Genomic DNA, 17,578 nt, shown 5'->3' on the forward strand with positions numbered 1-17,578 from the left:
CCGTGAGAAAATGCACAAAGCAGTGGGCGGGTGGTGGGTGCTGGTTTGAGAAGGGAAGCAGAGTGGGAATTGCAATCCAATACAGAAAGCCAGTGCTGCTGCTTGCCTTGCATAATGCATTCTGTTAAGAAAAGCAGGATTTAGCCCCAGGTTTTCTAAGAAAGCAATTACCAGAGAGTGGGGCAGTGAGTCATAAGGGTACGTGGCAGACAGGGAAATCCCTGGGTCCTGGGGGGTCAGTGGAGACAGCTCTACCTGTAACCTGAGAGACAGTGACAAAGCTTTGTACAGGGAGGAATAAAGGTGGTCTCAGGGAAAAAAATACAAAGGCATTACGGCATGCCCTCATCTCTTATAAATAACCAGGTTATTGCACAAATTTCCACAACCTCTGTTCCTGTGTTCCTGTTCATTTTGTTGACCTGCTGTAGGGTCATACAGGGAATTAGCCATTATCTCCTTACAGAATTGAGATCTTGACCTGTTTTATCTGTTTTACACAGCACCCAGCACACTACCAGGCACTCTGGCAATTAAGACCTAATCATGGCATAAATCAAGTAAATAAGTACCTGTCAACAGGTCATCAGGACTGGTGTTCCTCCTGGGCAAAGCTGTGCTCAAGGAGGTCAGTGCAGCAAAATGGCCCAAGGCTTCAAGGCAGAGTGTTCTTCAATAGTCCCTTATGAAGTCTCTTTTGCAGGGGGGACCAACCCACCCTGCCAGTTCCCATCTTCCACTCACTCTGCAGACAAGCCCACCAAAATATTTCGGCACTTTTGTTACTTTTTTTTAATGGTATAAAAAACCAAAGCATTTAATGATAAGAATATGTCAACGATCACAGATTCCAAATAAGGGACTTGTAAGTTTTGTTTCCAGTTTAAAAGTGGATGGTTTCTGAACAGGCACTTCCATTCAGAAAGTGAAAATATTGAGGGAAATACTAAGAGAAAACAGCATTTCTTTCATCCTGTTGTTTAACCTCGGTGATGAATGGCAAATGCATCTGATCTTGGCTTTGGAGTCTTAGTGGCAACCAAGGATAATTTTTCCCATGATTCTAGTGCCAGAACATCGTACAGATATACAAGTGTATAGGATAATGAAAAGGTCATTAATTCAATTTAGATCAATTTTGATTAATCACCACGATTAATCAATAATTTATTAACTAGGAATTAAGTGTGAATTGGTGGAGAACCAAAAGGATAAGGAAAGAAATTGCCCACAAGGAAATGTAGTCTCTTTTTGACAGAGTTGAAAGGCAGATATGAGTAGAAACATTTTTTTGAGTGTATATGAAATTTCTGTGTCATAAAAAAAATAATCAGAGTAACAAATGTGCAGCACTTTAATGTCAGATTTGACTGTTATTGGAACTGTTCACAAGTAGTGTGGACAATCTAAATTATACTTCATTTTCTAAGTATGATATATAACCATTAGGATACTTTAGAAAAACACATCACCAGAACTTGGGCTGGAGAGGGAACAAAGGGAACATCTTTGGAAGGTCCAAGTGGGATTTTTTTTCAAGTGAATGCTATTCAAATACTTTGCGACAAACAGGAAAAAGTGAGGTCTGTTACACATCTTTCACACCCTATATATAAACCAGCCTCAAGAATATTTACCTGAACATATATATACAGGTTTGTTTTTTTAAATATTCTTAAAAAAGTAATATTTGCTTGGTCTATGACACAATGAACGTCTCTACAGGGAAAACTTACCATAGGCATAATAAAATACTCAAGAAGTCATAAAAGGTAGACACGAGAGCAGTGTTTGGCCTTGGTAAAACACATTTAGGATGGCTGCAATGTATGGATACAGCTTTGTTCAAGAAAGGAGCTGTGCATATTTAAAGGTACTTACAAAGCTGGTCTTCTCCTTTCTTTGACATGGGATATGTTTCCTAATGGGATGAGTACAAAATCATGGACACCATGCATTACTAAAGGAAGGCTATGCCCATCTGTTTCACATGTCTGTGTTGCAATGATGGAAGAGGCTCTTCTAACCCCTATGGCTCATAAGTGAAAGAATGAAGGATTCAGAATATGGGTGTTGAAGGGCAACTTCAAGGACTCCATGTTTAATGAATTCATAGGATTCAGCTCCCCTTCTTCGTCTGTCGGAACAGATTTTTATATTCTCTGCAGAACTGAAATGGTGTAAAATACCTCAGGTCTACAGCCATGCTGAAATGCTGCTCTTCTGATAAAGTTAAACATTTAAAGCAAAGATTGCCAGCGTCATTCTGTATCCTTCTTGCTTAAAATCCCTCTGTGTGTGTTGTGGAATGGGTGACTTACAGCATCTGGGGAGGGAAATAATTATGACACCACTACCTATCACTGCATGTGTTCAAGGGCAGCTTTCTACAGACTCTGGGCAACAAGGTCCTTGGCAAACCAAGCTGGATCTTTCCAGAGGCCAATGAGTGGCTCCAATGTTACTGATATTTACCTGCAGAGAGGTTTCACCCACCTGAAGACCTCATTTTCCAAGCGATGGTTACAACTGTTTGGATGGCACTACTTCTTGCCTGGCTCTGCTGCCACAGCTGCTTTTGGCCTCATTACTTCAGGGTGATGGATATAGAAAGTTAGAAAAATGCAGATAGAAAAGTTTTTTATATCTTCCAAGTGTGCAAATAAATGGTTGTATGTTTTTATGGGAACTCGACTGAAATTTCTCAATGCCAGCTGTTGCATTCTTGGATAATTCAGCTCCTTTTACATGAATGTCTTTGCTCATAACTAAAAGATAATTGACTATAAACAAGTGTACTATAAACAGAAAGGAAAAAAAACCCACAAAGAAAAATTGTTTCCCGGTTGTTCTGAAAAGAAACAGACAAATTAAGGCTATGATGAGAAAATAACTGAGTTTTCTATTAAAAATAACCTCTGTTATTTTAACTGTTATTTTATGAAGAACCAAGTGATTTCAGTGCTCCTAAATATTTAATGAGAGAAACCAATGACTTCTAGAAGTGTTGCTGTCTCCAATGGGAATAACCATAACTAATTCTCTATCCCCAAAGAGTAGATTTTGCATATTGTTCCTGAACTGACTACACTCAAGAGCTGTTGAAAGACTAATGCCACCTTCTCAACAAAATTGTTTACATAAACTCTGACCCCTCTGTCAGTATTTTCTAGCTTTTACCCAGGCCTGGATGGGTAATGGCCTGGATATTTCATGGCAAATTTCTCAAATACAATCATACAAATGTGCACTGGAAGAGGGGGGACTCATCCCATTGCCTTCAGTAGGACCAAGAGCAAAATGAAGTGCAGAAGCAAGCGAGCTGACAGTTACTATTTCTGTGATGCCGCCTTCTGAAATCACATCTGCAAATCCTCTCAAAGCCATCCTGCAGAGAAAACTGATCAGTTTTCATTAAATCGCTTTCCTAGGTTTCTCTGGGTTGAAAACTGCTCTGATGTTTACTTTCCCTCATCATCCAAAGGTGAATATTCAAAGGCGAATAGTCCTCGCTGCTGCCGTCTCCCTGGGCTGGGGTGGGGTAGTCAGTGCAGCCAACAGGCAAGGGATACAGGGAAGAAAACTGATGCTTGGACAGAACATAAAAGCTCCTCAGTATGGAAAGTCAAAATCTGTTTTGTTCTACAGAATTACTAGGTTTCGTGGCTTGTATGATATCTCAGTGGAGATATTATTCGCTTCCCAGCATTTTTCTCATAACCACAAATCATACCCACAAATAAAAAATATCCCTTCAAAACCACTTCCTATTAGCAGAGCATACCTTATATTATAAAACTTGCAAGTAGACCAGTGTTGTACCATGAAGCCTATACAGGGTTTGTCTTTTTTTGTTCTCCCAGTGTAAAAATATACAATGCTACTGCTCATTTCCTGCAGTGTAAAGGTCCAACTGGTCCTTGCCTGCTGAAGGCTCCACTGCTATGCCCTTTCATACCTCCCCAACCCAGACCACTGTGTTACCCCTCCTTATACCTGAAACCTCACAGCGTAATGTATTTTGCCTCCCATTTATAACAAACAAGGAATCTTTAGCTGGTGTAATGAGATACTGTCCAAATAATCCACTGTCTTTCATAATTCTGTTGTAGCTGCTCCAGGGCCAGTCTTTGGATGTGATAGGGTCCTTTAAATTCTTCAGTACATTCATCCTCCCCGTTGACAGCTCCACAAAAAGCACATCTGTTTGCAAATGTGAAGTGGCGTATATATAGTACTGATTGCCTTCAGTGAAAGAGGGTTGAAACGTGAGATCAGACACGTGTATGTTCGTTTTTAAGTCATAAACCAACTCGATCTCCCCTCGAACAGTCAGGGCCTGGACTCTGATCCTGCCTGGCTCGGCGCTGACCAGGTACCTCCCGTCGGGCGACACGCGCGGCGTGCCCGACACGGCGCCGTTGGGGCCCACCACGGCGTCGGTGACGCTGTCGAGGAGGAGCTGCGGCGGCGCCCCGCGGCTCCTCCGGCACTGCACCACGTAGTAGCCACCCAGGTGTGTGTAGGCCATGGCCACGGGCACGCAGCCGTGGGCCTGCAGGCTGATGGTCTTGACGTGCGTCACGGTCTCCAGGTCGATCTTGTGGACCGCGGGTTTGGACTGGTTGAAAATGAAGCCGAATCTGAAACGGAGAACGAGACACTGCTGTCACCTCTGGAGGCACGGTGACATGCTTGAGCAACGAGAAAAGTCAGCAGAATTGGGAACCTTTTAGTCTGTTGGTTTTAAAAGTGTGTGCAATAATGCTGTCTCTTTTTGTAAGAAACATCTTGTTTTAGTGCTTCTAGAAGGAGGGATATATATCAAACTGATCCTGGAAATTTGAATATGTGCTTAGCTGTTTGAATCTTCAAGAGCTCAAATCTTTTATTGGGAAGACCAAGTTCTGTAGAAATGATATCAAGGTTTGAGTGTTTAGTAGGCTAACACTGACCAGGTTTGTATTTAATCCATCTGAGATTACAGCCATGAAATTCAATATGTACTCAAGCCTTCAATCTCAAAATAGAAAAGTATTCAAAATAAAGCATATTGCTGCCAGGTTGGGGCCAGAGAGTAGCTATATATAATAAATATATCGGTGTACAATATAATGTATAACCACTGAATGAAGGCTGTATCTAATCTCATCTCTTTACTGACAGCACCAGAGGGAAGCTGTGGTGTGTGTTTGGTACCTGTGTGTCCTAGGGTGACTTTATGATGAATCATATCCCCATTCATCTGTTTAGCCCAGAAATAAGTTTTGCACCTTTAGAACTAGATCTCAGAGTGAAGGGGAGGAGAAGGAGAAGCAGTGGAAAGTTTGAGGTGGTTGTATTGAAAAGCACAGAGATAAGAGCTTCAGCTTTCTCTCACACTGACTGTGTTGTCTGCAGCATGGACAGCGGGACAGAGCTTCACTGCTTTTAGTTATTTTTTTTTTTTAGCTAGCTGAGGCAGAGAAATTCCCTGGACTGTGGCTTTTCTTTTTCTTGGAACTAATCAGCCTGCTCTGGACTGAAAACCCAGAGGAACACAGGGAGCTCACACCTGTGTCCCACCAGGGCCGGGAGGCTGTACTCCAGAGCAGGAGGGACTGACAGGAGACTGAGCGAGCCCAGCTACACCCCACGACAAGGACTTTGTGAATTTGCCATCTTTTCACAACAGCAAGAGGCTTTATTGTTTAGTATTACTCATTTTTTATGCTTGTGATTACTTTGTTTATTAAATAAACAGTTTTTTCCACTTTTCTCCAAGAAAATCTTTTTCCAAACCAGTTGGGGCAGGGGCTGCTTGAATATGCCTTCTAGAGGGACCTCTCAGGAAGTTTCCTCCCAAATTTGCCCTAGAACAGGACATCATGGTGCCTAGGAACCACTGCAGCATATGGCAAGGCTATGGTGCACAGCAGACTTTTAAAAACTATCCTGCAGCCCAGGGAAGGTGTAAAATATTTCCTGAGGAACATAACCAGGGTGCCCTGAAGATAAGGGGTCTTAATTTTCTGTCTCAAGACAGGGCAAAAAACAGTGAGCAGAGGATAAATGTTCTGTAAAAGATATATGCTGCAGCACATCTGACCTTTGCTGAAGACAAGAAAAGGTCGAGAAGAGCCAAGAAAGGTTTCTGCTTAATTAGAGAGGGAGCCCTTAGAAACAGCCTGTGTGTGTTCCCCTGGATTCACTGACACTGACTTACAAAAACTAATTTACATCAAGTATCTTTTCATCCATTCAATGCAGAGGGAAATGAAGTGAGTGCTTAGTGTTGTATCTCTTCCTCAAAAGATGTAAAATAGTGTTGTGAAATGTGGAGGACAACGTGCTTCTGTGCAGATAATATACATTTTGCTTGAAACACTAGGTTCATTTCTTTATTCTCAATCCATCTGCCAATGAGACACTCAGGAATGATTTCACTTCTAAAGAACGAGCCAGTGTAGTGTATGATCCCATGAAAATCGCTGGGCCAAGCCTTTCATTTCCCCATTATACTCACATCCATCACAGACTTCACAAAATATCTGCAGTGGAGAGTTGCAGCGCACTGTGTGTGTGGGAATTGGAAATGACACTTGTATTTCTCCTGGATGAGTGCACTTTAGCACACTTTAAAAAGTGCTCTCCCTAACAGGTTTTTTTCCCCAAGACCTCCTTAATACTTGGCAAAATGCCTGAAGAAGTTAAGTAATGTTTTTTATCATAAACTTCCACTTAAAGAAGTGGGTCAGGATATATTTTATGTGCCCACAGTTGCAGAAGAGGCTCAGTCCTTGCATGTGATCTGAAATCTCAAAGCTAACCTTGCTCTTAGAGAGTTTTTAATTGACAACAGTCTACCCTTGGAACTAATAAAAATGGATAAATTTCTAGATATCCATCTAAAATAGGAGGCAGTAGAAATACTGGCAGTAGAAATATATGCGGCAGTATTTGCATACAAATATTATTTGGCTCGTGGAAGAAATTGCTTAAATGTTCACCTTCCTGGGAAACGCTGGTACTGCCATTTATTGTTTCTGAGTGGAGAATTTAGAACATCATCTCAATGAGTCTCATTAGCCTGCAAGCAATTATTTCTCTGTGTTGAGGGTGAGAGAGAACAGACAAAGATCTGGCCCTGAACAAATGCAAGAGGAAATCAGGGACAGCATTTGCAGCTTTGCATACAGAAAACTATAGACAATAATCTATATTTATTATTTCAGCCAACTAATCACACTGAAGCAGAAGGACAATTAAACAAACAAAAATGTGTAACTGTTCCACCTTCCTGTCTTTGAATCCAATTTTCACCTTCTCAGCTCAGGCTTTAACATTCAGCAGAGTAGTCTACCTCCTGGCACTACTATTAGTCATAATGAAATTGTGAAAGAAAAGTGGAAATATGAAGTAGAGAGAAATTACAAATGACAGCCATGAGGTATACATCATTATTTTGTGTTTCAGCAGGCAAAATTATTTATTTTGGAACAGATTCAACATATAATGGTTTAAGTGTAACCCCTTCTCTCTCGGTGTTTCCTGCAGGAAACCTAAGATACCTGCAAAGAGTTACCTTATGTTTTTTGAGTGTTTAACTTAGTTAAACTGTGTAGAGGACAGAAGATGGTTAAGAAGTTGTTATGTTATAACATGGAATGAATAGTATAAATTGCTGTGCAGTTATCATCAATTTTGATAATGTTAATGGGAGGCTTCCTGTGCCTGCTGGGAAGCAGCCAGTATTACTCCAGGTTATTAGTATGTTAGTTACACAACCTCATTAACCACTATATCCCATTAACATTCAAAACTGATGGTTCATGGAGAGTTGGGGTTTTTTTATGTGCAGGGCATACAATTTTTCTGCTCCAGCTATAAACCCCACACAGAGATCCAATACTTGAACAAGCTGGAAACACATGAAAGAACATCTTATGCTTCAGGCAGAGTACACTTTTACCACTTCAAGCAATACATCCTTGACACAGGTTTCTGCCCAGATTCGTAACAGTTTTGTGGCAAGGAAGGTGATTTTTGGGCCATCAAATTCCTGGCACAAGTAAGCCAGGGCAGTGTGCCATAGGCTGCAAGGAGGGATGGATGACTAAGGTGAGGTTTGAATGCCTGTGCATAGTCTAAGGGAAGTCCAGGATTGTTTCTTGCTGTTTTACTGACTAGCTGAACAACTACTGGCAATTTCCTCGACCATTTCTCCATTTCATGTGTGAAAATGGGATAAATGTAGTTAAGATTCATCACAAATCATTCATTCATTCATTCATTCATTCATTCACTCACTCATTCATTCCTTCATTCATATCTGTAAAGTGCTTTAGGGCAATGAGAAGGGAGCAGCATGCTCACCATTATTATTCATTAAAATAATTTCTCACCTAACATGATTAATAATAAGATTTGTAGGTGGTATAAAGAAATCATCCACTCCTTCAAAGGGTGTGTGGATAACACGCAGCTCCTCCCCGGCGCTGGCCTCTGGAATCACCTACAATAAATACACACAAGGTTGAGTGCAGGATAAGCACTGAGTAAGGCAGAAAGGTAAATACAGATTAGAGACTTGCATGGTACTGAGTGGCTCTTTGCAGGGTGCAGTAGACTCAATTGATTAATGACTTCAAAACACTGTTTGGTGTAGTTGTCTTGCAAAGGTGTGCTAGCAAATAGTATTTGAGGCTTGACATTTGTAAGGTAAGTACTCAGCTTGACTTTCCTAAGTTGTTTACATCTCAAGAACGAGCAGCCAAGCAGGAACTGAAGCAGTATGACAACACTAGGACCATAATAATTTATTCCTCTACCTAAATAAACATTTACTTCATGGTCATATTTATTAATATCACTTAAATGCACAGTAATAATTTACCACCCTGAAGGATCAAACACTAAGTTACAGGAGCTAATTATCACTTTGAAGGAGAAAAACAGTTCATCCATCAATATAAAGTCCAGAGAGTGCCCTTTGGATGTCCCCTGGTCCTGCCCTCCAGCACAGCACAGATCTCCATGGACAGGGGAACTCAGCTCCTCCACTGCTCCAGAAAGGAAAAGGAAAAGTTTTCAAAAATTAAAACGTTAAACACTCAAATTGTTTGCTGGGTTTAAGATGACTTTAGTCCATTCATTAGGACCTTCTGCTGCTCTAATCTGCAGCAGTCGTTGCTTTGAATTTATAGCTACATAATTCATTAAAGACATGCTAAATCCCTGAAAGGTTTATTTCAGACAGCTGTTCTGGTCATGCCATTTAGATTTCTTCCAATTAGACTGCTCAAGAAGGATGCCCACCCTGGCACCCTAGTGCTTTCTAGAGGCCAGACATTTGCTTCCAACAAGTGATGGCCAAACAACAGCATCCTGTTAGTTCATTGCACAGGCAGTTTGATAAATCCCTGACCTCCAGAGAATGAGTGGAAATTTAGATCAACCTCTGCAGTAGCATCCTCGTTAAAAAAAAAGACATTTTGTTGCATGTCTGCAACCAAACACTGCAGGTTTTAAGTAGGAACTTTGCCCAATTAGTCACTGCCCACCTTTTGGGAAAGAAGGTTAGAAAAAAGAAAGGATCTGCTCATGTTGATGCTAATCTCATCTTCACGTGTGTAACTGCACATCATAAAGATAACAGAAAGGACTATCTGAGATCTGGAGCCTTCTAACAAGTTTCCAACTGTGCAGATGGTGTGTTCTCCCTAACAAGGACATGCTTGTGCCATCTCTCCTTTAATTACAGAAACTTCTCATAGCTGGATGGAAGAAATTAAGTCAGAAAGGTTAAAAAGAGCCCATTTTGTCTCCTTATACCCTGTACACGAAACTCACATGCCCAGGTGAGACCACCTGGTGCCGCTGCCCTGGAAATCTTCATTTATGTGCCTCCATTCTGGTTTTGGTATCTTTTCCTGAAATTGCCCATGATGAGTAGCTGGTCCAATCTTTATTACTGAGTCCCAAAATTGTTAAGGACAGAAAGGTCTTCTGAGATCATTGAGTCCAGCTATTTCCCCAGCACTGCCAAGCCCACCACTGAACGATGTCCCCAGGTGCCACATCTACAGGTCTTTACAATCCCTCCAGGGACAGTGACTCCACCATTGCCCTCGGCATCCTGTTCCAGGGCTTGAGAACATTATCAGTGAAGAAATTTTTCCTAACACCAACCTAAACCTCCCCTGGCATAACTTTAAGCCATTTCCTTTTGTCCTGTCACTTGTTACATGGAAGCAGAGACTGATTTCTGTCTGGCTCCAACCTCCCTTCAGGGAACTGTAGAGACTGATAAGTTCCCCCTGAGCTCCCTCTGCTGCTCCTTGTCAGACTTGTGCTCCAGACCCTTCCCCAGCTCTGCTGCCCTTCTCTGGGCACATCCCAGCACCTCAATGTCTGTCTTGTAGTGAACCCAGGACTCAAGGTGTGTCAGCACTGCTGCACAGCACAGCAGACATGTCCTGCTCACAGCCAGCTGCCAGCCCCTGCTGGATAACTTTATGGCACCTGGCTCTGTCACCAGTCTTAAAACAAAACAGACCTTGGCACAAAGCAACCCTGCTGTCAGCCTGTAGCACAGTCATTGCTCAAAAACAAATTAAACGGCAGCAAAAAGATGTGAGGATGGACAGAGGAGGGATGAATAAAACACACTGGATAAGCAAATGGAACAGCAGTTTTATATCCAGACCGTTAAATGCTGTTAAATACCTGCAAACCACCAGTGTGTTACCAGTGATGCTGAGCCCAGGAAGAGCAAAGGCTCCAAGGTGTAAGGACTCACCTGCAGTGTGGGTGATGATTTCCTCATGTTCCCCCAGCTGAGCACCCACACCTGGTCATGGGACTTGTCGTAATGCAACTTGGTCGGTAACGGGTCCACATCCAAGGACTTAGAAAAATCCAGAGAGAGTTATTTACACAGTGACCCAAATGCACATGAAAAATATTACATCAGTTCACTGCAGGCATTCTCATGCACTACTGTTATGTTCCTTGTGAAGCTTTGCCCTCAAATCAAGTGGAGGATCAGCAGCAGTTGAAAAATTTGGCTGTTTGGTGCCATTTTTCTGGGTAGACATCACTCCATCTTATGCTGTTAGTTATAGCCAGTAGATCAAGGGCCAATTTCTGTCTGAATTGTACCCACACCAGCTCACTCTTTCCAAGCTGCTTATAACCCAGGTCAGGCAGCTAAGCCAGGAATTCATCCCAGTGTTATTTTACCAGACTCACTGTAAGCTTGGCTGCAGATGCAGCCCTGAGACTGTGATCTCCAACCCACAGAGTTTATTCCTGCCAGGGAGGTTACAGACCAGTGAACCCCATGTGATCCCACTGGTGAAAGCAACATAGGCTCAGCTCTTTAGTGATCAGCAGAGCTTGGCCCAGCAGATCCACTGGGCAAAGATCTGATTTTTTTTGTCCTATATCAAGTCTTTTGCCATCAGTGAATAATGTGTTCACTTGTAAGTACCTGTATGGCTTTTTGAGTCTGGATATCAATTATCATTACTCTGTTCTGCTTTGGCTGTGTCGCATAAATGTACTTGTCTCTGACATTGACTGCTGAAGCCCAGAGGCAGGACTGAGTGTCTTCACCTTCCACTCTAGGACAGATCTCCTCCTGAGGGGTTAAAGAAAGAAAAGGTTTAATTTTTACAAGTTCAGGACCTCGGGCAGCAAGAAGCTTGGCTTGAAAACTGCAGGAAAAAATCCCCAGGGATTCCATTAGGATGGTATTTCTCCCCTTTCTTTCCTGGAAAACATGAAATAATTATTTTATCAGGTACCACAGTTCAGCCTGGCTCTATGCAATGACATTAAATAGCTGGACCTCCTGTAAACTTATATTGCATTTAAATAACCACAGAGTCTATAGATTGATTTTTTGAAACACACTATGGTTCATCAAAATTTGCAGTGCTGTCAGCACATAGTAGCAACAGAAGTATCACTCTGTGCTTTGAAAAAACAGTGATTTACATTAATTGAGTCACTGCTTTATATTTTTCATCAAGTCTTCATTTTCTATACAGGAAACCATACTCTAAAACACCTGTGCTCAAAGAAACAGTAGCATAACAAGCAGGATCCTACAGCTACAGAAAGTTCCCCTGTCCAAAAGGAACCATATTCTGCTGCTTTGGGCCAAATTCTGTTCACAGCTGCCTGATACCATATTTTGTTTCTGATCCTCCACTCACTGAGTGCCATGCAGAACTGGTACAGCTGCCCTGAGTTTGAAGAGTCACTTTTGGTCTCACCAACAACTCTGCATGTTCACTACTCCTCATCGTTCCTCCTTCTGTCAAGAGGCTTTATTTGAAAGAGCATTTAAGTGGGACCATGCTGTGGGGAGGAAATGGGGTAAAATGAGAATGAATACATATAAATTTCAGTGAGCACAACTGTTGATTTTAGACCTTATGTTGAGTAATATTAAATAATGGCCCAACCTACCTAAGGGAAATGAGATTGGAGCTGCATCAGAACTTGTTCAGGGAAAGAGGAGAAAAAACACTGTGTCTGGAACGGAACGGAACGGAACAGAACAGAACAGAACAGAACAGAACAGAACAGAACAGAACAGAACAGAACAGAACAGAATAGAATAGAATAGAATAGAATAGAATAGAATAGAATAGAATAGAATAGAATAGAATAGAATAGAATAGAATAGAATAGAATAGAATAGAATAGAATAGAATAGAATAGAATAGAATATCCTGAGCTGGAAGGGATCTACACCATGTGCAACAATTATGGATGGAAAGCTGTCACCTCTAAGCAGCACAGCTCTGCTAGCTCAGTGTCTTTGTGGAAACCATGAGTAAGGGTTGAAGATACAAGACTCAAAAACTTGGCTGCACTTTCCTTTCTGTTCCTCCAGCCAGGCTGGGAATCTATGCTACAAGCTAGAAGATGATACAAAATCTTAGACTTGGGCTTCCAGCAGCCATTAATGCAGTCAGGCACCTGCCAGACTCCACACTGCCCTCCTCATCCTCTGCTCTCACAACACAGCATCTATAACAGGTACAGCTGGACTTTATCTGCACAGACAAGCATCCACTCAAGCCAAAGGGAGCAGGGAAAGTTCACCAGGCTTTCTGCTGCAGGGCTCAGCTGCAGTTGCTCCACCTGCTTTTGTGCCCTCTAATAGCAAATGAAGCAACCTTTTTTATAGATCCACTCCTAAAGTTGGCTGGCATCACTGTCTATGTAGCAAACACTCTGTATAGTAAAAGGGACAGGTGGTAAAAAATATCAAATCCTCCAAAGACCAAGGGAAGGGTCCTTTGAGATCTGCAGGAAACCCTCAGAGGTGTCTCTGAAGAGCAGCCAAGTCATGTTAAAATTCCCTCTTATGCACACCAGTGTGCTGACATTATTTCCTTAAGTGCCCTCTCTGATTTGTTCTTTTCAATCTGTTTGTCCAGGACCATCTCTTCGGTATTTACAGCTCTTCAGAAAAGAAACATAGGATTTCTGTCTTTGTAAAGCTGAGGTGTGGCTTAATACTATTAAGTCCATGGTAAGGACTAGCCTTGGGGTGAGCATCAGTCTGACTTCTTCTAAGGTATATTAAAATCTAGTTGAAAAAAAATCAGTATCAACTACAAATTTATTGAGATTTAGAAAATACTTACTACAGTCTCACAAGACGATCTTGACCCATAGCAGCAGAGCTTGACCCAAACTGCAGCGCTCATGACAGTGATTCTCCCCTTTGATTCCTCCCAAAATTGAAATCAAGGCTGAGCCTTTTTTTTTCAGAAGAGCCACATTCTTAAGCCACATTTTCAACTTCCCCTTTTAAAAATTAGAAAGTAAGTAAAGGAGTGACTAAAACAGCATTTCTGGGTGTATTTCAGCACCTGTGAGTTTTTTAGAACTGCCAGTTTCATAAGGATATGCCTGATGTATGTTCCTGTGCAGGAGTACATACACAGGTCACTGAGATCACAGATGTCACAGAGCCTCCAGGCACGTGTTATCCCCCTGGCCATGCTGAGCTCCATTGCCTACAAGCCAGTGCTTGACATTCCTGACACCTGAAAAAATTTTCCTTGTGTTTTCCTAAAGCAAGGGTTAAGTAAATTCCGTGCTGACAGAAAAGTGCCAACAGCAAAGGCAGACAGTGCAGTCTCTCTTTCAGTGGCAGAAGAGGCAGAGGACCTCCATGGCACAACCATTTTCTGGGCATTCTTATTTGCCTCCCTGCTGTGGTTTAACATGGCAAACCACTTCCAAAGAGCCCAAAGTAGCCCAAAGTAGCTCACTTCTTTGCCTGTGGAGTCACCAGTAAAAGGAGCACCAGTGAATGATGTGAGCATCTTTCTGCTACTGACTTTTGTACCTTCCCTAAAGCCCAGTTACAAATCTGGGGCATAGATAAGTAAGCAGATCAAAAGGACAAATGAGAATCTTTCCTTATGTGATAACTAGCCAAATTCCCTGCAGCGTGTCAGTAAATCCTCCGTGTCAGCCTTAGAACTTACGTGGATCCCCTGATTTTCAAGAGAAGATGCTATGCCCCAGGGATGCTGCATGAAGCCCACCAAGCTCCAACATCCCTGTGGCAAACAGGTCCTTTAGCAGTAACAACCTTTGAAGAGATTAAGAGAAAGTTTCCCAGCTGTCAGCTGTAGCTGCTGGGTTTAGGACTTACATAACTTGTGAAAATCCTCTCTTCGGGCCTGATATGTCTCCGGATTTCACATTCGTTTGGCTGAAGGACTGTGATCCCATCATCAGAAAAGACATAGAACATATTCCCAACACTCAGGCCTTAAAGGGGGATAAAGAAGAAGGAGTTGGATTTTTTTTGGCATGTATCCATAGCTGTTAGGACTTTTTAAAAAAACTTGTCCTCCTTTCCAGACAAACAAAATCTGTCTTACATAAAAGTTGGTCATTTGGATGCAGTTGGAGCATTCACAAAATCAAATTTCATGTCACAACAAGGGCTTCAAGGAGTGAAGAGGTACAAACACATTCAAAAATGCATTGCCTTGGTGGCGGTGGTTGTACCCAAATAATTATGGCTGGGTCTTGTAAACAGGTACCAAAGCAGGATTTGATCCCAAGAAGCCTCTCTGTTGCATTGCTACCCCCTTCAGATTATGAATTTGTTTTTTTTCCTGTGATTTCATTAAAACCAGCTTGGCAATAATTTGAGAACTGAAAGATAACTTTAGTTAAAATTAAAGTGAAGGTCATCCTGTTACAGGCAACCTGACTGCTGGTAACTGTGATGTTAAATGGAAGTGTTTAGCATTTTACCATAAATGAAAATATACAAATTTCTCTATTTTCTTAAACTATCTGAAAGAATTAACTACAGCCACCAAAATAAATACATTTTTGAAATCTTGCAAACTGTAATTCACAAATGTGGAGTAGTTCAGCATTGCATTAGCACTCATTTATCCAACCGGGGCATTCCAGGAGATTTGGAAAACTGGCTGATTGTCACTGTTTTGCCATTAGGAGATTGTGTTTTATCACTTCTATCATGCTACATGGAATTGCAGTGACAAGATCTTTAAGAAATGTTCAGGACCCTTTCAGACACTCTAGTTTCAAAGATCCAATCATTCAGTTTTTCACACCACCACAGTAAGTGTTTGCAATGACCACTGTCACCCCCAGCAGTGTTGATAGTGTACTTTATCAGCCAACAATATGGTGATGTTATAATTTGTATCTTCTAATTAATTCATTTTTTCCTATGGAGAAATAAATTCCCCATTCTGTGGCTCAGAACAATGTTCAGTGTTAAAAATTCCCTTTACTGGTCCTGCGGTGGCAGCTCTAAATACTGCTCACAGAGACAGAGTTTCTCACATGATTTAACTGCTTGCAGGATTGAGATCTAAATCATCACAGGAAATTTGACAGTAAAAAGATGGATAATTTGGATGAATGCATTTTTGGAAAATTTTGTAAAACACATTGTATTTAGTAAGGCTAGAAGGGTTTTTTTGTTGCTAAGCCCCCTTCTTTTGATGCCAAATAAGCAGCTTCAGAGTACAATGTGGCAGCATGTGGTGTTTGCTGTACTGACATGGTTCAAGTTGAGTCTCTGAACCATAGCACAGAAATCCCCCAGTTAGGGCATCAGGTGGGTACAAGAGCTGTGATCCTCAAATGTGATTCCACAGAGCAGGATCATGCACGTAGGAAAAAAGCTAACAAAGCTCCATCAAGAGTTATTTCATGGACTAAAGGTTATTTTTTTCCCAAGTATATTGGTAAAACATTTCATTCAGGCACTTTGGACCAAAACCTGCGCTCCCAGCATCCACACAACTCCCACCTGCTTTAGTGGGATTTGATGAATGCATCAGAGGGCAGAGTTTGACCCTGGCCTGGAATGAGTGCCAATATTTCATGGTTAAAGGATTTTAATCCTAAGAAGTGAAAACAGGCAGGAAATCAATTATGACTACTGTGAAGATGCTTATTATTATTTTCATGCACAAGAGTAGCGTGATTTTGTTGGATGATCCTATTAAAATGAGGGTGTATTTAAGAAGTAAGACATTAATTACCCACAAAAATACTTTGATTAAAAATTTTACCCCAACAGGTTTAGAGACAGAGACTTGGCAAGTCCTACTACTTATTTTACAGTAAAATGAGTCCAAGTTTTTCTGAAGACTGATTAAAATATAATACAAATTCCTGAGAGCATTCAGTTACTCTATTTTTTAAAGTTTGTCAGTTTAAATTAAACAACTTTTTTTCCCCCAGAGACTGTTCTTCACACTGATATTTAGACCAAGCAGGATTTTACCAGACAAACTAGGTATTTTATTGTGACTTATGAAACATTCGCCAAATCTCAGTTGGGGTACATCATAAAAAATCTCATGGACATCAGTAGAACAGACTCAATTTTTGATTATACAGATGGAACTCCTTGGTGCAGGGAATTGGGAATTATTTCAGTACAGAGGTGGTTAATGAGGTATTTTGTGAATTTTATAGTAGTGAGGCAGGTATTAAATTGAGAACTGAGGGGCTAATGAGGAGGATGAGGAGGTTGGGGTTTTTTTTCCCCTTTTTGAATTGAGGACATTTCAGATTAGATGACACAACTAGTTCAAAACCTAAAGGCATTTATGAAAGGCAACATATCTCACCTGTATAGCAAAAAGCCCTTAATATATAAAAACCCCCAACATTAAGAAAGGGGAGGCTTCCTAAGCATAACAGTTCTTATTTTATCCACTCCAGATGAAGGTGCCTCTAACAAAAAAATTTCAGGAGGACACCTGATATCAACAAGAGCTTATTTGAGAAATACAGTGTCCCCATCACTGTATATTTATACATCGCTCCTTTGAGATCAAAGGGCAAATTTTTCACCATGAATACTCTCCTCTGATATGATACTTAAATAATTTTCCTCTGCTTAATCTAAATACTTGGAAATGTTTTAGAACTTAAATTTGGTAATGAAAAGACCTTCAGCTTTTTAAGTGCATACATTCACATAACTGCTGAGTGCCTGCTGGCACAAAAGGCTCCTTTTCTCCAGGTATCAAGTAAGCAATGCTCAGTACAGAAA

General features: G+C 41.2%; 1 protein-coding gene across 1 annotated transcript in view; it reads right to left on the reverse strand.

Moving 5' to 3' along the window:
- Positions 1-781: 781 nt before the first annotated feature.
- Positions 782-17,578, reverse strand: part of FSTL4 (follistatin like 4) — a 217,739-nt gene continuing 200,942 nt past the window's right edge. The window contains exons 11-15 of the mRNA XM_063413684.1: positions 14,672-14,790; positions 11,474-11,623; positions 10,781-10,888; positions 8,385-8,494; positions 782-4,643 (exon numbers count right to left, since the gene is read on the reverse strand). Coding sequence (XP_063269754.1) covers positions 3,953-4,643; positions 8,385-8,494; positions 10,781-10,888; positions 11,474-11,623; positions 14,672-14,790 — 1,178 coding nt within the window. The 3' untranslated portion in view covers positions 782-3,952. The remainder of the gene's footprint in view (positions 4,644-8,384; positions 8,495-10,780; positions 10,889-11,473; positions 11,624-14,671; positions 14,791-17,578) is intronic.

This window comes from Prinia subflava, chromosome 16, assembly GCF_021018805.1.
Source record: "Prinia subflava isolate CZ2003 ecotype Zambia chromosome 16, Cam_Psub_1.2, whole genome shotgun sequence".
Lineage (NCBI taxonomy): Eukaryota > Metazoa > Chordata > Aves > Passeriformes > Cisticolidae > Prinia > Prinia subflava.